Here is a 23,156-nt window from a genome sequence, read left to right on the forward strand (position 1 = left end):
AAAAGAAAAATACCTTTGGAATTAATATTAATAACTGTGCAACTCAACTTTTTTCAGTAATCAAATTTCAGTATTGTAAATATTAACTATGCATAAATTTTAGATAAGTCTAAATCATACAATTACAAAATATGCTATTAAACTGTTTCAGCAATGCCTTTTAAATATAGTGTGTCTTGTGAACAAATGATTCAGTTAATTTAATAAAGTTATTAAACACAAGAAAAACAAGGATTCTGGACACTTTTAAAATGGTTAAAACAACAGAATTCAATGTCATGAAAGTAAAGTTTTACCCAAAACCTGGATAATCGTACGTTAGAAAATCTAGACTGGATTCTTAACTTTAATTAATATAGACACTAGGACTAAATTACATCTAAAATTCACTTATATGCTCAGATCCTTAATTCTAAGATAGAACCTTCCTGAAACAAATTCTGAGGAGCAGTGAGTTCAAGATAGTTTCTCACTAGAAATCTTACAAAAATCTATGTCTGTTCTGACATAAACTTGGTTATCCCATGGTGAGATTTGGGTTAAATTGACTGTCACTCTAGGAACAGCAGAACTTCCTGGCCATATGACGGAGGCCTCACTTAAGAGGAACGCAGGCACATTCCAAAGGGAATATTGTCTAGTTTTCAGGATGGATGTTAACAACTTAAGTTATTCAAAGAACATAAGAGTAAGGGGAAATCTACTAGAAGCCATAATACTTGGCTCTAACTTGGAAAGTGGCTCAAACACTTCTGTAAATAATGTTGGAGGGCAAACAATCATACAGATAGTCTTAAATTTAATCACTGAGGAAGCTGGGAAAATAAAAGAAGTTAAAGACTAAACTTCCCAACTATTAACTTTTGATGACCTCATTGGTCTATATTTTATAGATAATCTTCAAAAGAGAAGAGGTTGGAATCTTTGGTTCAGTGGCTTTATCTAGTGCATGAAGGCTGAAGAAAGCCAGGAAGAAATCTAATATGTGTGAATTAGTGCAGATTATATTTAAATAGATTAACAGAAGACAGCAGGAAGGGAGAGACTCAGGGTCTGGCTGGTTAATAGGTATTATACCATTCTTAGCAACAAAACAGTGGATGACCAAAGCCAAGAGGCATGGCGGCAGAGCAGGGGATGGGGTAGGAGAGATTCATGCCTCAGATACACCAGAGAAAACTGTATTGGTTGTCTGAAAGTCTGTCCTCCCAGTTCTTCACTGAGGAGTTATACATCAACTAATGCATGATATGTTTGTATGTGTGTTTTTTTTAAAGCATAAATTTATTAAGATCCATTTATATAGTGTTTTACAGACCAAGTATACACACACACACACACACACACACACACACACAGAATCCTCAACATTCAGGCAATCAACACTATTCTCAGAAGTGCATTGTAAGAAGACAGACTTCTTTGCCCTCATCTCCTAAAATGACACTTCTGTTTATACTCCTAAAAATGATGAATTTACTACACCGCCTCTCAAGAACAATCCCGCTGAATCCCAAAGCCTCTTCAGAGGGTGAAGAGAGATTAGCAGAGAACCTTCTCCACAACACAGTGCCACACCCAGATGGGTAGTGCAAGAGACACAGAAATGGCTTCAAGGAGTGTATGCCCAATAATGGGGCTGTGAGGAGAGGCTGGGGGCCCTACAATACTGAATGGCTTCCAGGGCCTCTTATTCCTCCTCATCTTCTCATGCAGCCATGGCTCCTGGAGATTTAGGCTCCGGGAGTACATCTGGCACCTTACTAGGTGCTTTGCCTAAAGCCCCTATGGTGATGTCAAACAGAATTCTGTCAATTTCTATTGCTGCTGCTTCTTTCATTTCTTCTTGATTGCCCATGCTTTCAAAAGTGTCCTCTAACATCTTTTCTATGATCCCAGCCTTCATCGTCTCTTTGGACAGCTCCCACACGGTGGCCTGGATTTCCAAGATCTTCACAAGATGCTGCATGGCCTTCATCACCTCTGTGTTCTTCTGCAAGAGAACCAGCCACTCACACAACTGTCGGCTGGTTCTTCACCCCTGTGAGCACGGAGTTCATGTGCGCTTTGGATGTACAGAGCTTGCTCATGGCCTTCCTTGACCTGAATCATCTCCTTGGCCAGAACCATGCAGACATCCTTCTGATCCTTTCTGGCAGCATCATTCATAGACTGTTTCACTTTTTCTTCTTCTCTATGGATATCTCATATCTGCCCGTCAACGACTCTCATTTCTTATCTTTAGTGACCATTCACTGACCAGCTCTTCCGGCGGCTTCTCCTGGGTTTTTCCAAATAGCCCCATGGCGAACTGAACTGAACTTGCACTTCCCAGCTTTCCATTCCCTGAGCCCAGGCAGGTCACAGGCAGCTGCTTGGGTGGGGCCATTGAGAGGCATGTGTGATGTTTTATTTCCATGCCTCTACTTATCTGACTCTTTTAAAGGGGAGCTAAAAATCCCCAAATCTAAGATTCCTTTAGAATCTTCAATTCTATCTCACTTCAGGAAGTCACTCTATTGGCCATAATCAGCTTCACATATTATATTTTTAAGCTCAAATAATCTACTCTGTGTCACAGTCACAGATAAGAATCCTAACCTTTCTCTCTTCCCTTCACTTGTCTCTCCCTGGTTCTAGGCAGAAAAAAAAAAAAAAAAAAGACTTCCAACTTCCACTTCTGTGATCCCTCTGTTTTCTCTTAGTCCTTCATCCACTGCTCAATTTATTTCCTTTTTCACTAACTTGGATCCCGTGATTCCACATTTTAAGCATCCTCTTGCAGCACCTTCACTCAATCCGTGATCTGTGCTACAGCTGCTTAGGAAATATGTAACGCTAGGTAAAGATGGGGGTATCCCTTCTCAGTCCTACATCTGGACCTCTGAGGAAACTTAAGTTGACTTTTCTAAGCTAATTTTGTTAATGCTGTATTCCTCGTCATGTGTGGTTATTTAGGTCTCTGTTTTTATTAATTAGTGGAAGTTAATGATTAGAAAAAAATTTCTTTAAATGCCTAAATCTAAAAAAATCTCTCAGACTTTCTCAAGGAGCTGCGTGTATGTGTTGACAGTCTTTGAGCACTCAACCAGGCAGGTTTCAACCCTACCTTTGTGTTTACTTCCTGCTGCCACAGAATCTTAGCATCCACAGGTGAGAGTCTGGAACTTTCTCCTCTTTCCAGAGCATGAAAACTAAGCATGTGCAGGGCCCTTTAGAATTTCAGAAGTATGTCCGAGCTTTTCAAAGTGCTGTGTACATTTTGGAGAAGGAAATGGCAACCCACTCCAGTACTCTTGCCTGGAGAATCCCATGGATGGAGGAGCCTGGTGGGCTGCAGTCCATGGGGTCGCTAAGAGTCGGACACGACTGAGCGACTTCACTTTCACTTTTGACTTTCATGCACTGGAGAAGGAAATGGCAACCCACTCCAGTGTTCTTGCCTGGAGAATCCCAGGGATGGGGGAGCCTGGTGGGCTGCCATCTACGGGGTCGCACAGAGTCGGACACGACTGAAGTGACAGCAGCAGTGTACAATTTCACTCCCCTGCTGTTCCTCTCAAGCTTTTCGGTTTGTCTACCATTGGCCTCAATTGTTCTCTATCACCTCAGGCAATGGCAACCTAAGATACTGGCCTATAAAGGCCTTCAACAAACACCCTCAGTAAAGCAGCTTTCTTTTCACACTGGGCCAGTTCCAAGTTAGGCAAAAGGAATCTTTTAACCTATTCTTCCAGGGAGTCACTAGACAGATCAAAAGTAAGTGATTAAAATTCTTTGCTAATGATGTCTATTTCCCTCTGGCAGAGTGGCTTATAATGTGTGCTTTTTTAATTGTTTCCTTTGAACTGGGAAGCAAAGGTTGGCACTGGAGTTAAGTTAAAATGTCACAAAATTACTGCACCATCACACCCCCTAATAGTTTTTGAAAATATTTTTGTTGTGTATACAATTTTTGAGACTTTTTTCTTCAAACATTGAAAGTATTATGTCCTTATCTTCTAGCTTTCTTTGTTGCTGTCATTCTACTTTCCCATTTTTCTAAATGATCAGTTCCTTCTTTCTGGGTGCTTTTACCTCTTTATTTTTGGCTTTGCCCAGTTTCAGTACCATGTGTCTAGCCTGGGTTTCTTTTTATTTATCCTACTTGAGGTACACTGTGATTTTCATATTACTATATTTTTATTTTCAATCAGCTTTTAAAAATTCACAAACATTATCTTTTAAAATATTTTATTTCACCTACTGTGTATTTATTTTCCTTTTTCAATTCTGATGATTTACAAATTAAACTTTCTTATTCTACCTCCACACCTCTTAATATCACTTTCATTTTTCATTTCTTTCTCTTTCTGCATTTTGGGTAAAAATCTCAAAAACTATTTTTCAAGTCAGTGTAATTCCCTTCATCTTTGTATAATCTGATGAATCATTAATACACAAGAGTTTTTCCAAATTGTATTTTTAAAATCTATGAAACTGTTAGTCACTCAGTAATGTCTGACTCTTTATGATCTCATGGACTGTAGCCTGTCAGGCTCCTCTGTCCATGGGATTCTTCAGGCAAAAGTAGTGGAGTGGGTTGCCATTCCCTTCTCCAGCAGACCTTCCTGACCCAGGGATCAAACCCAGGTCTCTTACATTGTAGGCAGACTCTTTACTCTCTGAGCCACCAGGAAAACCTTAAAAAAAAAAAAAAAAAATATATATATATATATATATATATCCCCCAAGGACTATCAAGATTAGAATTAAGAAATTCAGGAAATAAAATAGTACAAAACCGAATGAATAAAAAGAGACCATGGGAAGCTTTGAAAAACTGAGAGGTGACAGAATTTAAGGCTTTCCTGAGCAACCAGGAAAGCCATATTCATATTCATCCTAGGGGTAGGATGTGAATGTTCTACAGCAGAAGATAACCCTCACTGCCCATTCAGCTTTATTCACTCTTCAATCTGTTGAAATCTGACTTTAAGATCATCCTATATTAAGCACTAATCTTGTCAATTTTATTTATTTTTAATCTGCTTCTTTATTACTTAAACATTGTTTTAATTCAAGCCTAATCATCTGTCATCCAATTACAACAGCCCCCCGATTTCTCTGACTCTCTCAAATCTTCAGTTCCTCTGTTACATTTTTCGCTCTGCCACTAGTGTTATTTACACTTCTTGGCTACTTTTATTGACAAGATAATAGTTAAACATTATACATAGACATCGGTCTCGGAGAAGGCAATGGCAAGCCACTCCAGTACTCTTGCCTAGAAAATCCCATGGATGGAGGAGCCTGGTAGGCTGCAGTCCATGGGGTCGCTACGAGTCAGACGCGACTGAGCGACTTCACTTTCACTTTTCACTTTCACACAATGGAGAAGGCAATGGCAACCCACTCCAGTGTTCTTGCCTGGAGAATCCCAGGGACAGCAGAGCCTGGTGGGCTGCCGTCTGTGGGGTCGCACAGAGTCGGACACGACTGAAGCGACTTAGCAGCATAGACGTCGGTCTACTTTTCCAACTTTTTTTTTTTTAACTTTTCCAACTTTATCTACTGCCTTTTCAGTATATGTTTTTTTGTGTTTCAGAGGACATAGTTCTTTTAATGATTCATGCAACTTCAGGATTTCTGTATGTGCTACTTCTTTGTGGAACTCTTACCACTCACTCCTCTCCATACAACTAAGAGACCTTGTCCCAATTTCTCAGATGTTCTGGGAATTATATTTATCACGCTGTCTTATGGACTTCTCCCCCTCTTTTTTCCTTTTAACAAGTCTCTCTTAGACTGTGAAGTTCGTTAAATGAAGTACAATCCCTATTCATCTCTGTATCCAACATGATTTGCATGGTAGCTGTTGAGAAACATGGACTCACCAATAACACATGACTAAATGGAAAAAATGACTGAATGAATTCCTGAGCAGGTTATGTAGGAAGGAGGGGAAAAGAAGAAATATAATTTTAATGATAAATTAGCTTAACACTATAAAATTCTATTATATATTTAGCACATAGAAAACGGGTAAATAAAAATATCATATAACTTGGTAATTATGGAACATTTTCTTCCTCAGAGTATCTGTACAACACAGGAAGTAAATGAACTGGTCTTCATCTTCTACTCTAAGTATATTTTTCAAAGGGACTAGAAAAAGAAAACAATTTGTTGAATCCCATTCATTCTTCTTCTAGAATGGAGCTGTCATAGATACAGGAAAGCAATCAGGGAACAAAACAAAGCATTCTCTTCCAAATGGAATACATATCATTATGGCAAGTTCTGTTTACTAGGAAGTCTCTAATTCTATGCAATTTGTTATAATTTAAATTGTTTTTCATTGATTAGAAGCCCTGAGATCCTGAATTTTAAATATAAATAGTTTCTGTTGTTTTATTGAAAGAAAAAATGTCAACAGAAAAGGCAAATAAATCTTTCATCCTCTATAGATGAATGGGAGAACAGAAGGAAGAACTAGTTTATTTTTAAATTCTGCTTTTTATTAATGTTATAAATTTGGACAAATAATTTTCCATGTGTCTTAAGTTTTAGTCTTCTGATTAGAAAATGGGTGTGTAATGTCTCACATATCCTAAAAACTAGAAGAAATAGTACATGCTCAAGCTGTAAGATTAGATTTTTAGATCCTGATTTAGTCAAGAAGACAGGTCCTTATCAGAAGAGAAGTGGCCACACAGTGTAGGAGCAGATGTAATACCTCTGTGTTAATTTCAGTGGCCCCAGAATGTAAAAGGAAAGGCATAAAGTTTCTGGTGACACTGTAAGGAAAAGTTTGACTGAATCAGAAAAGTTCAATTTCTTCCTGTGATTTTTTTAAAGACTATTAAAAAATCTGGAAAAAAATACGATTCTCATTTTTCAATTTAAATAATATAAAGTTCAAAGGAGATTATAATTTTTAAAATAAAATTATGTCCATATTTGCTTTATTGGATAATAAAAAACATAAAGGTATTTTTTATTGTTTTAAATCTTATTTTCACAAAAAAAACTAGAGTTGATTTTTTTTTTTTTCTTTTTTTAATCCTACATAGTGTGCCTCTATCTGTTTAGGCCCTAAAAGAAGCCTTCCCCAATCATTACTGTCTACAGGAACAGGTCCTTCTTCTACAGTCAATGCAATTTTTATACCATTTTTTTTGCACGACTTATTTATAATGCCTGTGACATTTTGAACTGTTTAACATTTTGTGCATATAAACTCTAACTTCTCAATTACAAATTACTTTCAGATGAAGACCAGATGTAAAATGTATTTATATCACTGCTAACACTATTTAACAAGTATTTTATAGCATTTATTCAGTTTTTTTTCCTGTATGTATGGTAATTATATAGAAATTAAGAATGTCAGAAATACCTGTACTGCTATTACACTATTTTTGGTAATTAGAAAATAACTAATCCTTTTAGCTTGGACTGTGACTCTTTACAACAGTCATGCTATAAAATAAGTATTCTGTTTTTCCACACATTGTTCTGTAGAGAGCAACTGAGGGATATAAATCGTCTGTGTTGTCACCTTATGAATATGGGAACTAATCAGCCTATAATCAAAGCATTGAAGCCATTACCCAGACACCTTGGGGAGAGTTCCTAGACTAAATTAATGGCCAGGCCATGACTATGTGCACACGTGCTCAGTTCCTCAGTCGTGTCTGATTCTTTGCAACACCATGGACTGTAGACCACTAGGCTCTTCTGTCCATGGTACTATCTATACAGGCAAGAATACTGGGGGAGCTGCCATTTCCTCTCCCAGGGGGTCTTCCTGACCCAGGATTGAGCTCATGTCTCGTGCAACTCTCACACTGGCAGGCAGATTCTTTAACACTGAGCCACCTGGGAAACCATGCCATGACTGGTTTTTTGAATCCTAGCTGGCATTTGCTTGTAGTAAGAAAGAACAATAAAAACAACAACAAAACTATGTCTTTAGGAAAAAAGGAACAGGAAGAAATATGGCACTGAAATGACTCTACCAAAAATAGGGTACCTTTCCCTTTTCATTGTTTTAAATGTAAGAAACCATTTGTGTCTTATGAAATAAACTACTTCAGTTCAGTTCAGTTCAGTCGCTTAGTTGTGTCTGACTCTCTATGACCCAAGAATTGCCCCACACCAGGCTTTCCTGTCCATCACCAACTCCCGGAGTTCACTCAAACTCACGTCCATTGAGTCGGTGATGCCATCAAGCCATCTCATCCTTTGTTGTCCCCTTCTCCTCCTGCCCCCAATCCCTCCCAGCATCAGAGTCTTTACCAATGAGTCAACTCTTCGCATGAGATGGCCAAAGTATTGGAGTTTCAGCTTTAGAATCAGTTCTTCCAAAGACCACCCAGGGTTGATCTCCTTTAGAATGGACTGGTTGGATCTCCTTGCAGTCCAAGGGACTCTTAAGAGTCTTCTCCAACACGACAGTTCAAAAGCATCAATTCTTCGGTGCTCAGCTTTCTTCACAGTCCAACTCTCACATCCATACATGACCACTGGAAAAACCAAAGCCTTGACTAGAAGAACCTTTGTTGGCAAAGTAATGTCTCTGCTTTTGAATATGCTATCTAGGTTGGTCATAACTTTCCTTCCAAGGAGTAAGCATCTTTTAATTTCCTGGCTGCAATCACCATCTGCAGTGATTTTGGAGCCCCCAAAAATAAAATCTGACACTGTTTCCACTGTTTCCCCATCTATTTCCCATGAAGTGATGGGACCAGATGCCTTGATCTTTGTTTTCTGAATGTTGAGCTTTAGGCCAACTTTTCCACTCTCTTCTTTCACTTTCATCAAGAGGCTTTTTAGTTCCTCTTCACTTTCAGCCATAAGGGTTGGTGTCATCTGCATATCTGAGGTTATTGATATTTCTCCCAGCAATCTTGATTCCAGCTTGTGCTTCCTTCAGCCCAGCGTTTCTCATGATGTACGCTGCATAGAAATTAAATAAGCAGGGTGACAATATACAGCCTTGACGTACTCCTTTTCCTATTTGCAACCAGTCTGTTGTTCCATGTCCAGTTCTAACTGTTGCTTCCTGACCTGCATATAGGTTTCTCAAGAGGCAGGTCAGGTGGTCTGGGATTCCCATCTCTTTCAGAATTTTCCACAGTTTATTGTGATCCACACAGTCAAAGGCTTTGGCATAGTCAATAAAGCAGAAATAGATGTTTTTCTGGCACTCTCTTGCCTTTTCCATGATCAAGAGGATGTTGGCAATTTGATCTCTGGTTCCTCTGCCTTTTCTAAAACCAGCTTGAACATCAGGAAGTTCACGGTTCACGTATTGCTGAAGCCTGGCTTGCAGAATTTTGAGCATTACTTTACTAGCATGTGAGATGAGTGCAATTGTGTGGTAGTTTGAGCATTCTTTGGCATTGCCTTTCTTTGGGATTGGAATGAAAACTGACCTTTTCCAGTCCTGTGGCCACTGCTGAGTTTTCCAAATTTGCTGGCATATTGAGTGTAGCACTTTCACAGCATCATCTTTCAGGATTTGAAATAGCTCAACCCGAATTCCATCACCTCCACTAGCTTTGTTTGTAGTGATGGTTTCTAAGGTCTGCTTAGATACCACATTCCAGGATGTCTGGCTCTAGGTGCGTGATCACACCATCGTGATTATCTGGGTCATGAAGCTCTTTTTTTGTACTGTTCTTCTGTGTATTCTTGCCACCTCTTCTTATTATCTTCTGCTTCTGTTAGGTCCCTACCATTTCTGCCCTTTATTGAGCCCGTCTTTGCATGAAATGCTCCCTTGGTATCTCTAATTTTCTTGAAGAGATCTCTAGTCTTTCCCATTCTGTTGTTTTCCTCTATGTCTTTGCATTGATCACTGAGGAAGGCTTTCTTATCTCTCCTTGCTATTCTTTGGAACTCTGCCTTCAGATGCTTATATCTTTCTTTTCCTCCTTTGCTTTTCACTTCTCTTCTTTTCACAGCTATTTGTAAGGCCTCCCCAGACAGCTATTTTGCTTTTTTGCATTTCTTTTACATGGGGATGGTCCTGATCCCTGTGTCCTGTACAATGTCTTGAACCTCCGTCCATAGTTAATCAGGCACTCTATCAGATCTAGTCCCGTAAATCTTTTTCTCACTTCCACTGTATAATCATAAGGAATTTGATTTAGGTCATACCTGAATGGTCTAGTGGTTTTCCCTACTTTCTTCAATTTAGATCTGAATTTGGCAATAAGGAGTTCATGATCTCAGCCACAGTCAGCTCCCGGTCTTGTTTTTGCTGACTGTATAGAGCTTCTCCATCTTTGGCTGCAAAGAATATAATCAATCTGATTTCGATGTTGACCATCTGGTGATGTCCATGTATAGAGTCTTCTTTGTGTTGTTGGAAGAGGGTTTTGCTATGACAAGGGCGTTCTCTTGGCAAAACTCTATTAGCCTTTGCCCTGCTTCATTCTGTACTCCAAGGCCAAGTTTGCCTGTTACTCCAGGTCTTTCTTGACTTCCTACTTTTGCATTCCAGTCCCCTATAATGAAAAGGACATCTTTTTTGGGTGTTAGTTCTAAAAGGTCTTGTAGGTCTTCATAGAACCGTTCAACTTCAGCTTCTTCAGCATTACTGGTTGGGGCATAGACTTGGATTACTGTGATACTGAATGGTTTGCCTTGGAAATGAACAGAGATCATTCTGTCCTTTTTGAGATTGCATCCAAGTACTGCATTTGGGACTCTTCTGTTGACCATGATGGCTACTCCATTTCTTCTCAGAGGTTCTGCCCGCATTAGTAGATATAATGGTCATCTGAGTTAAATTCACCCATTCCAGTCCATTTTAGTTTGCTGATTCCTAGAATGTCGATGTTCACTCTTGCCATCTCCTGTTTGACCACTTCCAATTTGCCTTGATTCATGGACCTGACATTCCAGGTTCCTATGCAATCTTGCTCTTTACAGCATCGGACCTTGCTTCTATCACCAGTCACATCCACAACTGGGTATTGTTTTTGCTTTGGCTCCATCCCTTCATTCTTTCTGGAGTTGTTTCTGCACTGATCTCCAGCAGCATATTGGGCACCTACCGACCCGGGGAGTTCCCCTTTCAGTATCCTATCATTTTCCCTTTTCATACTGTTCATGGGGTTCTCAAGGCAAGAATACTGAAGTGGTTTGCCATTCCCTTCTCCAGTGGACCACATTCTGTCAGACTACTTAACTCTCACCAAAGCTAAAATAATGGTGCCTAGAAGGAAAGTCCATTTGAAGTCGTTCTCAGAGGGACTAAAAAAAACCTAAATACATATATATATATGCATATATTTTTAAAATATGGTCTAAATGTAATTCAGATAAAATTTATGATTACTAATCTTGAAATAATTTCCTTTTTACTTGAAATTTAGCCATTATTAAATGGGAGCTGTTTATCTTAGTTTTCAGTAAATGTATTATTCATTGTCAATATCTAAATTTAAGTCTATAAATTAGCAATACTGTTTAAGATCTATACATTTTGTAAAAGCACAGAATTTTTTACCTGATTTATGAAGCTCATATGTTTAATAATTTACTAATATTTAAAATGAATAACTGAATAGTAAGAAAAAAGTATAAATAAGGTATTACATGAAAAAATATAGAGGGAACTTTGTTTTTTAGGCAGTTCTATGGTTTCTTGGTTCAAAATCAGAATCTCAACTCTAAGAAAAAAGTTTCTTATAGAGTCTGAAGGTGCTGGTTTTTCAAACATGTGCTTTGCTGTGCTTAGTTGTTCAGTCGTGTCCGACTCTTTGCGACCCCATGGACTGTAGTCTTCCAGGCTCCTGTGTCTATGAAGATTCTCCAGGCAAGAATAATGGAGTGGGTTGCCATGCCTTCCTCTAGGGGTTCTTCCCAACCCAGGGATCAAATGCGGGTCTCCCGCATTGCAGGCACATTCTCTACTATCTGAACCACCAGGGAAGGCCAAAAATACTGGAGTGGGTAGCCTATGTCTTTTCCAGGGAAACTTTCCCATCCAGCAATCGAACCCAATCTCCTGCACTGTAGACAGATTCTTTACAGCTGAGCTACCTGGGAATCCCCTTTTTAAAACATAGTTTTTGCCACATCAAGGACACGAAACAAACTCAAGCAAACTAAAGCTTATTGGTTCAATTATTAAATAGCATTTGTTAAATTAAAGAGGATATTAAAGTTTAGGTTATATTATCAGTAAAAAATTATACTTGAATGCAATATGCTTCTCTTCTTCAAAATGTAAGAAATGTAAGGTATGTATTTTCCAGATTTTAAAAAACAAACCAATAAATTGGAATCTCATGAACCATAGGTCAAATTCCATGCTAAACAAGAATATATTCTGACTTGTCATGAATATTCATTAATTGTATCCTATACATTTCCAAAAGAGTGATAAAGGTTTATTTTAGGCAAATGATTAATTTATTTCAAAAGATTACTCAAGTTCTATAATTTAAAAGTCTTTCTTATTTGCTTTATAGTTCAATTCATATTTTAATAATTTAAAATCCAATTATTATTGCCAAGATATTATAGGCAATTTTACATCCCATTAACCTTGCTTTGTTTTAATTATAAAGATCCTTTGTTAGATTCCTTTAAATGATCCAGTTTATAATTTCAGCCTGTCCTAGGGAGTATTTTAATTCAGCTGCACATTCATCAACTGTTTTTGTCCTGTTAATTGTAGACAACTGCACAATTGCTTTCTCCACCTATGATTGATGAATTTTATTCACGAGTGTAGATGTTAAGTAGCATAAACATTTATAACAATTTCCACTTAAAGATTTTTATCTTCATTCCCACAAGGACAAATTAAAACTGATATTTAACAACCAAGAGAAAACATTTTATGCATGTTTCATTTTACAGTATTAGCAAATGTTAAGAAAAATGTTGCATTTCCATGCAAATGTGCTAAAAGTGTATGCAAAGAATCTAACATGTGCCTGGATATAGTGGGCATCAACAAATATAGGCCAGATAAACAAAGCAATATGTCTTTACTATAACTACATCCCAACCATTTAAATATGATATTTTTTTGATTTGGAACTCCCAGTTCAAATTTATGAAAGAGAAAAGTTTAAATTGAAAAGGAAAGGGCCAAAGTAAAAATAGGAGTCAGCAAAATATAATATGTCATAACAAAAAATAATAAAAAAACTTCTATTTTTAAGGTGCCAATATTACTGTAGTTGTAAAAAAAATGTCATATATTACTTCCAACTTTCAGAGAAACTAGGCAAGATGTGAAACAATATCAGAGGGAGATTATATTACATGCCTAGTTTATCAATAGGAGAACTGGTATTTGAACCTTGTATAAAGAAAGTATTTTGAGACAATGCTACTGAATTGATAACTCAATAATATGGTCAGGGGAGCCTCTCTGAGAGTGTGACATTTAAGCGGATTCTCAATGACGGGTAGAATCAATCATGTGAAGATGTGGGGAAAGAAGACTCCCAGCAGAAACAGCAGTAAGAGCCTGGCCCCAGGTTTTCCACTCCACACACTCTCTCTGAGCACCACATTTGCATCCTTATCCCCCACTGACCGCATGCAAGCTGAGAACTCCTGAATCTAAATCTCTACATGAGCTGTCTCTTTGGGCTTCCCAAGTGGCTCAGTGGCAAAGAACTCACCTGCCAATGCAGGTGACGTGGGTTCGATCCCTGGGTCAGGAAGATCCCTTGGAGGATGAAATGTCAACCCACTCCAGTATTCTTGCCTGGGAAATCCATGGACAGAGGAGCCTGGTGGGCTACAGTCCATGGGGTCAGAAAAGAGCCAGACAAAACTCAAGGGACTAAACAACAAGAGCTGTCTCTTTGAAGCCTGACACCCAAAATCTAAGACATCAATCTAACATTTCTACTTGGAACTTTCATAGGTGCTACGAATTCAGAGCATGTGACTGCATGCTCAGTCGTGTCTGACTCTTTGAGACCTCATGGACTGTAGCCTTCTGGCTCCTCTCCTCATTCCAGGCAAGAATACTGGAGTGGGTTGACATTTCTTACTCCAGGAGATCTTCCTGACCCAGGGATCAAAGCTTTGTCCTGCACTGGCAGTGGTTGGTGGTTTAGACGCTAAGTCGTGTCTGACTCTTGTGACACCATGGAGTGCAGACTGCCAGGCTCCCCTGTCCATGGGATTCTCCAGGCAAAAATACTGGAATGGGTTGCCATTTCCTTCTCCAGAAGATCTTCCCAACCCAGGGATCAAACCCTGGTCTCCTGCATTGCAGGCAGATTCTTTACCCACTTAGCTACAAGGAAAGCCCTAACGGATTTATTTACTTATTTATTTTTACCACTAACTCCACCTTCGAAGCCCATGAACTCAGTGTAACCAAAAATAAAAACATCTCTTACTCAACCTACGTCTCTCTTTCTGTATTGTTCTAAGTAAACTACACTATTGTAAATTATCCAGCTCTTAAACAAGAAAGCAAAGTACCCATGATTCCTTCTGTCCTCTCTACCATTCAATCTATCAGCAGTTCTGTAGATTTAATTTCTAAGTGTTCTGTTGTGTGTTGAGTTGCTCAGTCTGTCCAACCCTTTGTGACCCCATGGACTGTAGCCCACCAGGCTTCTCTGTCCATGAGATGGATTCTCCAGGCAAGAATACTGGAGTGGATTGCTAGGCCCTCCTCCAGGGGATCTTCCCAATCCAGGGATTAAAACCAGGTCTCCCCCATTGTAGGTGGATTCTCTACCACCTGAGCCACCAGCTACTTCAAACTTGTCCACTTCTTCCATCCTCATAGCCACTCTTAGTTGGTTTATGACACCATTCTCTTCAACGAGATTCTGAAATTTCAGACAGCTATCTCGCTTCCAGTCTCCAGCCCCAGAAATCCATTTGTCACTCTGCAGATTATGCCAAACTTCTTCCATCCTTTACACTCCTGCATCCTTAGCACTACTTACAAACCCCTTCATGGTAGGATTCTTGCCATAAAGGGATGACCCTGGCCTCTCTGTGGCTGGCACACAATATGCGCTGAAACAGCTGTTTGCGTGACTGAGAAGAGCTCTCCAGCAACACGTCTTGCTGGCTCTCACCAATAGGCTTTTGCACTATACTATTCCCTCAGTCCAGAATTTTATTCCTACTTTTTTTTTTTCCTTTCATCTAGCCATGTCCTAATCATTTCTCAGTTCTCAACTAACATGGTGCTCTGTTTACTGTATTATACCAACTCATGAGCGCTCAGTCGTGTCTGACTTTTTGCGACCCCATGGACCCTGCCAGGCTCCTCTGTCCATGGGATTCTCTAGGCAAGAATACTGGAGCGGGTTGCCGTTCTTTTTTGGCAATAGGGCCTCCTACTTTCACTCTTTTTATAGACTAATTTTAAGAGCAGTTTAAGGTTCACAGCAAACTTAAACAGAAGTTACAGAGATATCCCAGATGTCCTCCCCAACTTATTGTACTCTCCCTCATTATCACTAATCCCCATTACAGTGGTTACATTTGCTACAAATTATGAACCTACATTGATAGACTGCATTATCATCCAAAGTCTACAGTTTACATGACCATTCATGCTTTGTGTTGCATATTATAAAGGTCTGGAAAAATGCAAAATGATATGTATCCAGTATTACAGTATCATACAGGGTCGATTCATGCCCTAAAAATCCTCTGTGCTTTGCCTATCCATCTCTGCTTCCCCTTAAGCCCTGGCAACCACAGATCTTTTTACTGTGTCCACAGTTTTGCCTTTTCCCATAATGTCATATAGTTAGAATCATACAGTAGCTTTTTCATATATTGGATTCTTTCATCTTGAAATATGGAATTAAAGTTCCTTTATGTCTTTTCATGGCTTGATAGCACATTTCTGTTTAGCACTAATTAATAAATACTCCATTGTCTTAATGCATCAGATAAATAGGTAGTTATTTATCTATTCACCTACTAAAGTGCATCTTGGCTGTTTACAAGTTTTAGAAATTGTGAATAAAATGATTATAAACACCACATGCAGGTTTTTGTGTGAATGTAAGTTTCTAATTCCTTTGGGTAGTACCAAGGAGCATGGCTACTGTATTGCATGGGAAGACTAAGTTTAATAATGCCAACCTGTCTTCCAAAGTGGCTGTACCATTCTGCATTTCCACCAGCGAAGAATGAGAGTTCCTGTCACTCCACAGCCTGAGCAGCACTTGCTGTCGCCAGGGTTCTGGGTTTTGGCTCTTTTAATAGGTGTGTAGTAGTATCTTACTGTTGTTTAAATTTCCGTTTTTCTGATGACCTATGATGTGGAACATCTTTTCCTTTGCTTATTTTCCATCTGTACATCTTTTGTTTAGGAACTTGTTAAGGTCTACGGCTCATTTTCTAATCAGTTTTCTTATTGCTGAGTCTTAAGAGGTCTTTGTATACTTTAGATAACAGTCTTTTATTAGATGTGTCTTTTGCAAGTATTTTCTCTCAGTCTGTGGCTGTCTTCTCATTCTCTTGCTACTGTCTTTTGCAGAGCAGAAGTTCATTTTAATGAAGTCCAGCTCATCAGTTCTTTCTTTCATGGATCATGCCTTTAGTTTTAGAACTAAAAACTCATCACCAAACATATCATCTAGATTTTCTCCTTTGTATCTTCTATGAGTTTCATAATTTTTCATTTTACATTTAAGTCTGTGATCCACACTGAGCTAAGTTTTGTGAAGAGTATAAAGTCTGTGTCTGCATTTATTTTTGGACATCCAGTTGTTCCAGCATCATTTGTTGGAAAGATTATTTTTGTTTCATGGTATTGGCTTTGCTTGGATGCACTTTTTGAAAACCCTGACATTACCACCAACTGGAGAATGCACCCCTCCAGACTAGGTTAAGTGCTCTTCCTTCTTCTCAGATTAGTACCTGTAACATCGGACCCTATCACAGCACCCTTGTGTTACTGTATGTGCTAGTCTGTTTGTCTTTCCTCCAAAATTTAGAAACATGTTTGTCTCATTCACTTCTCTATTCCCAGTGCCCATAATGGTGTTTGGTATATGAAAGTGAAGTCGCTCAGTCAGGTACAACTCTTAGCAACCCCATGGACTGTAGCCTACTAGGCTCCTCTGTCCATGGGATTTTCCAGGCAAGAATACTGGATCGGGTTGCCATTTCCTTCTCCAGGAGATCTTCCTGACCCAGGGATTGAACCCAGGTCTCCCACATTGTAGGCAGATGCTTTACCATCTGAGTCACATATAGTAGGTGCTAAATAGACATTTGCTATGTTAATATATACATGAGATGTGATTATATATTTATAGCTAGCTATATTTCACTATTTGTTCCAAAATCATTTTTACTGGAGAAACTACTGATATAAAAATGGAAAAACAAACCTAAAATGGCACAAAGAATATTATGATGAGCATTTAGAGGTTTTCCTGGATTAAATTAAAAAAAATTATAACTACTTTCTATAATTCCAACTCCTTCCCTAAATCAAAATAAATGCCAAACACTACCAATGAATAACAAAACAGTTTCAAAAGCTAAAAATCTCTACTAGCAAAATTTTCACTCTTCTTCTTTTCCAAGAAATAACTATAATCTTAATCTTACAAGCTAGAGGTTCAATTTGTTAACTCTTCAAAATTCCTGATAAACAGTATAATTTTCGTTTTTTACTTCACAGCTGAAATGAGTTAGCAAAACTAGCATTATGTGAAATGAGAGATTTTATAACTCATATGACAATGAACTGCCTGAACAAATAATTTTTTTCTATTTTTCATTGCCTGAACATGGATAATAATTATTATCAATTATTTTCGCAATAAAGTTTTATAAGAAGTAGAGTATATTACTATGTTTAAAATGATTATGCTATAAAAGAAAACTAATATTCTCTTGTATCTTTTGCTTGGCAGTAGGGCAAATTTCATTTTAATATTTAGAGTTGTAATGTTATGACTAAAAATAACTCAGTCATAAAATATCTAAGTGAGAAATGCATAGTAAGATGAATTGTTGTAAAAACAGAGGCTATTTCTCAGAATATAAAACATTGATGGAAAAAAAACCACTAAATTGTATTTAACTTTTTTCAAAATAGGTATTTATAGCATATACAACATAGGTTTCAAAGACTACCCTGTAAAATATTCTTTCATGACACCTCTTTTGATAAAGGTAAGTTTTACATACAGTAAAATTATTTCCTTATTAATATAATTAAATATGGTTTCAAATGAGACACAGACTATGCCAAATCTTCAGGCATTATTTTCCAAAGAACACACTCTGTCACAGATGAAACTCAAGTTGTAAGGGATGCAAGTCTTTGGCTAAGAGAAGCTATACATGTCAGGATGTTGTCCGTTACATCTGTCTTACTATATTCACTGCCAATAAAGTATAGGAAAAATCATAATGAACGACAGTTTATCATAAAAGTGATAAATGCAATAATGAGCTCAAATATAAATCTCACCATGACATCATTTTAACAATGGTATAAACATGTTCCTAGCCAGACCACTGTAGTTCCTACATTTAACTTCTCTCGCATTTTTACTGGGATAGCAGAGAGCATGATATGGTCGAATGAAACTACTTCATACGAACTGAGACGGGCTGAGGGAGTAAACACTGAACACGGCTTTGAGAACAGATGGAGCAGCAGATGGGACTGCAGGCTGGGTTCACTTGATCTGTGTAAAACAACTTTACTATTTGGTAAGACATGGCTCAGAACTCACACAAATCTTACAGACTTTGTCCCTTTATTTCATACCTGCTTCCCCTCTCCCAAATGAAAATTGCTAAACATTTTAAACTTTGTTCCTTTAAGGTATAAGTACCTGTGTGATAAATCATTTAACTAAAATATATTTTGTTACATATTTTTGGAACAGATGGCAGGAAAGAGCAGTCACCCAGTGGAATAAAATGTACACTGACTAGTTGTCTAAATACTGTACAATTAATTACCTTCCTTCATTGATGAGCTCAATAAATGCAAGTCCTGCATTCTTCTGAATAGAATTTTGCCATTCCTAAAAGGAGAGAGCAGACCACGTGTAAGAAAAATGAGCACGTAAATGAAAGTTAACATCTGGTTTAAGGATCATGTTGATGCTAATAACTTCCATGTGATATTTCTAAATCTTTCTAAAAGATTGTTAACAAATGCTATTTTCTGAGAAATGAGAATTTTAAAAGCAATCCTTTACTGTTTAGTTAAAAGGCGCTTTTGAATTCCCAGTGATGCAGACTGAGATAGAAAGTGAGGTCACAAGAACAGATCCTCACTGTGACAGTAAAATGTTGCTTATTTTACACTCTTTTTATGGCATATTTAGAATATGTTTTAAAGAGCTTTTTGCTTATTAATTTATTCCAGGGACTTTAATTTTCTTGGTCTTTCTAATATAGCTGGCAAATTTAGTTTTTTAGATTAAAGATTATACCCCTTTCAATGATACTACAAATAAATATTTGCCTAATAAAGTTTTATTAAAAATCCTTATTGATCAGTCATGCCACCCATCTATAGAGTTTTCCTCCATGATTTTCTACTAATTAAGTGTTGGCCATGACTATGGCTTTCGGAAACACAGTCTCCATGTCACTCCTTCACTCTGTTCCTGATCTTGTTTCCTTTTAAAGCTTTGAACACATGCTGGGAATAAGTGTGGTCCCCCAAAGTAGGTAATTGCTTTGTAAATATTCTCTGTTCTAAGTAGTTCTGTTAAGAAATAGAACAAATCATGAATCTATATTTCCCCAGGAGACAGAATCAACAACTTGGAAACAGGGAGGTGATAGTCTGAGGACAGGAATGATCTAATAAAAGCCTAAATGACTCTGTTTTCAGCAAAGCCATTGTGTTTAAACGCTTCCCAGGTAACAATAGTGGTAAAGAAGCCACCTGTCAATGCAGGAAATTCGGGTTCAATTCGAGTCAGGAAGATACCCTGGAGAAGGAAATGGCAACCCACTCCAGTATTCTTGCCTGGAAAATCCTATGGACAGAGGAGCCTGGCGAGCTCCAGCCCATGGGGTTGCAAAGAGTCAGACGTAACTGAGCACATTGTATTTTAGCTGCCATAACCTTTATCAAAATGATAAGATCTTTGTTGCACTGTATTGAACTTATTAAACCTTTCAAATAATTTTTGTTGAAAACAATTATAGGCAACACTTTTCTCTACATTTTAACAATGACTTATTGCTATCCTCATATATTTTGCATTAATTGAGGCACAGCATTAAGTCAAAGTCTCCAAAGAAGAATAAACAGGAAGACCTAGGCTGATTCTTGGGAGCCATTCACATTTTTAAGATTAGAAAAAGAGTAGTTGAAAAGGACAAGAAAAGATCTAGCAAAATTATGAACAGCTGCAAAATATTAGAAAACATCCATGTACATACATTGGCTCAGGAAAACTGAAAAATACAAGACCCTTTAATCACTAACAGCATTTTTTAATAATAAGCTAAAAATATTATTATATGTGAACTGAAAAATTAAAATATAGCAAACCACAAAATATATGAAACACGAAAGTGAAACTACAAAAATAAAAAAGACGTCATTCCAGAGGAGGGTAAGGGACGCTCTGGTGGTGGAGTCGCACCAGAGCCAGAGGATGGCCTGAGAGCTGGTGCCAACTCAGGCTGAAGAATGGGCCCAGGAGTTGGTGCCTGAGCTGGCTCTAGCTGTGGAGAGACTCCAACTCTGGTGCTGGTGCTGGATACAGTGCTGAGGTTGGCACTAGGTGTGCTGTTGACCCTAGTTCTCTCTCTGGATTTGGTGCCAAACTAACTCTAGCTCAGACAGTAGTGCTAGAACTGGTTGTGAATTGGATCCAGTTCTGGGACTGATTCTAATTCTGGCACTGGTGCCAGGCCTGGTGTGAGAATTGCTGAGAGAAATGACTTTAGACAACTATAGATCTGGAACTGATGTCACCTCTAGAGCTGAAGCCAGAGCTGGCGTTAAAAAGGAGCTGGTAAGCTAGCTGGCTCTAGATATACGGGTGGACCTACCTTTATTCCAGTGCTAGTGCAGGCACTGGTTCTAGCTCAGAGGTACTGCTGGGACTGGTTCTAGTATTTGCTATAGCTGTGTAGTGCTGATGGAGTTGTTTGACAGCTAATGATGGAACTACCCCTACCTCTGGAGCTGGCTCCACTTACATAGCTGGTTCTAAAGAGAGAACACAAAACGAAAGGATCTCTATTTCTATTTTTTCCCGTCCATAGGAAGGGAAACTATTTTATGTTCTCTGAACCCAAGCAAAAAAAAAAAAAAATTATGGGTTTAGTCTATCTTGCTCTTCTGCCACCTCTAACTGTCCTGGTCATCCTTTCTCAGACATGCTGCTGCTGCTGCTGCTAAGTCACTTCAGTCGTGTCCGACTCTGTGCGACCCCATAGATGGCAGACCACCAGGCTCCCCTGTCCCTGAGATTCTCCAGGCAAGAACACAGGAGTGGGTTGCCATTTTCTTCTCCAATGCATGAAAGTGAAAAGTGAAAGTGAAGTTGCTCAGTCATGTCTGACTCTTCTCGACCCCATGGACTGCAGCCCACCAGGCTCCTCTGTCTATGGGATTTTCCAGGCAAGAGTACTGGAGTGAGGTGCCATTGCATATCAAACACTTATGTGACATAGGATTTTAAGATGAGAAAAGCTAAAATGCCAATTTTCTAACACACAGTTTAAAACTTGATAACATAATAGTACTTTCCATATGTCTCTGCAACTTCATTTTTGTATGTTTATATGCATATTATATGATTAGATTTTAGATATTGAATCATTGCAGGAAGAAGCACATTTTATTCATCTGTGGTAACCACAGAAACAGAAGAAATAGAAGATGCAAACTGCACAATGACTATATACAGCATTAAGGCAACAAGAGTTCAATTCTGAAGTTTAGTGATGTTAGATGGGAAACAGAGAAAAAAGATCTTACATATGAAATTTATATTATGTTTAAAACATTATAAATATACATTTCCCAGTATCTTTTTTCTAGTTCTAGTAGTTATTTGCTTGCCAAACATGAATATTATATTTTCTACGACAGAAGCCGACTGGTTACACTTTAAGGTTATATAGCTTGGGGTACAAGAGTAGTTTTCCAGGCCTGGTCTTTAGTAAGGACCAAAGCAGAATTCACCTAGTGTGAAGATTTTCAAAATTTCACATCAACTACAATAATCAATTTGGACAATTTTAATTTATTAAGTCAATTTCTTTTAACTACATTAATTAATATTTATAAGGCTAAAAAAATGTTACCAGTTGTCTTTCCTTAAGAAAGTGAGTTTAATTTTTTTTATTTTTCAAATTGCAATATGAGATCAAAGTCCCAGACAGAAGACATACTAAGTCCAGGTCATACATATTCATTTATATGATGTCTGAGAGGAAAAAACAAAGCCATATAATTTAAAATTGTAAGTAATATAAGAAAATATAGTAAATATGCATTTTAAAACATAAGAGCATAGAATGCTCCTGTTACGGTGGATGGCATGGGTTACAGCTTGTATCACCCCTTTATCCACTGCACCCCAGGGTGCTACTTCAATAGAAGGCTTAGAGAAGTAACAAGCCGTAAAAGTAACAATAAAACTAGATATTTTAAACATAAGTTTTTAAGAGTTTAAAATCATTGTTTTCTGGAATCTTGCATGAGACATTTATTTTAATCTCTATTGTTACGGTGAATTTTAAATATACCTCATAAGGGAATGTGGATATTTCTTTACTTTAAAAAACGGTAAATGAGAGAGAAAAAGGAAAAACAGAATATTTCACACAAAATAAAGTATATTCTCTCAGAAAATGTCAAGATCGAATATGGTTTGTTTGTTTGTTTTTAAATTTATTTGGCTGTACTGGATCTTAGCTGCGGCACGGAGGATCTTCGATCTTCGTTGCAGCATACAGGTCTTTAGTTGCCGCATGTAAGATATTTAGTTCCAGCATGTGGGATCTAGTTCCCTGACCAGAGATCAAACCCAGGCCCCCTGCATTGGGAGCGTGGAGTCTTAGCCACTGGACCACCAGGGAAGTCCCTTTAATGCAGGTTTTAAGCTTGTTTAATGATTTCTGAAACGACAGTTGTGCTAGTAGTGAAGTGAAGTTGCTTAGTCGTGTCTGATTCTTTGCAAGCCCATGAA

The 23,156-nt window shown here is 38.0% G+C and overlaps 1 protein-coding gene and 1 pseudogene across 6 annotated transcripts in view; both read right to left on the minus strand.

Annotated features, from left to right (window-relative positions):
• The window catches only part of NBEA (neurobeachin), a 674,548-nt gene that overhangs the window by 323,616 nt on the left and 327,776 nt on the right, over positions 1-23,156 (minus strand). For all 6 annotated transcript variants that reach the window (XM_070800567.1, XM_070800569.1, XM_070800566.1 and 3 more), the window contains one exon: positions 18,946-19,010. In XM_070800567.1, the coding sequence (XP_070656668.1) occupies positions 18,946-19,010 (65 nt within the window). The remainder of the gene's footprint in view (positions 1-18,945; positions 19,011-23,156) is intronic.
• Positions 5-18,939, minus strand: LOC139186284 (charged multivesicular body protein 3 pseudogene; annotated as a pseudogene).

This window comes from Bos indicus, chromosome 12 (genome assembly GCF_029378745.1).
Source record: "Bos indicus isolate NIAB-ARS_2022 breed Sahiwal x Tharparkar chromosome 12, NIAB-ARS_B.indTharparkar_mat_pri_1.0, whole genome shotgun sequence".
NCBI classification, from domain to species: Eukaryota; Metazoa; Chordata; class Mammalia; order Artiodactyla; family Bovidae; genus Bos; species Bos indicus.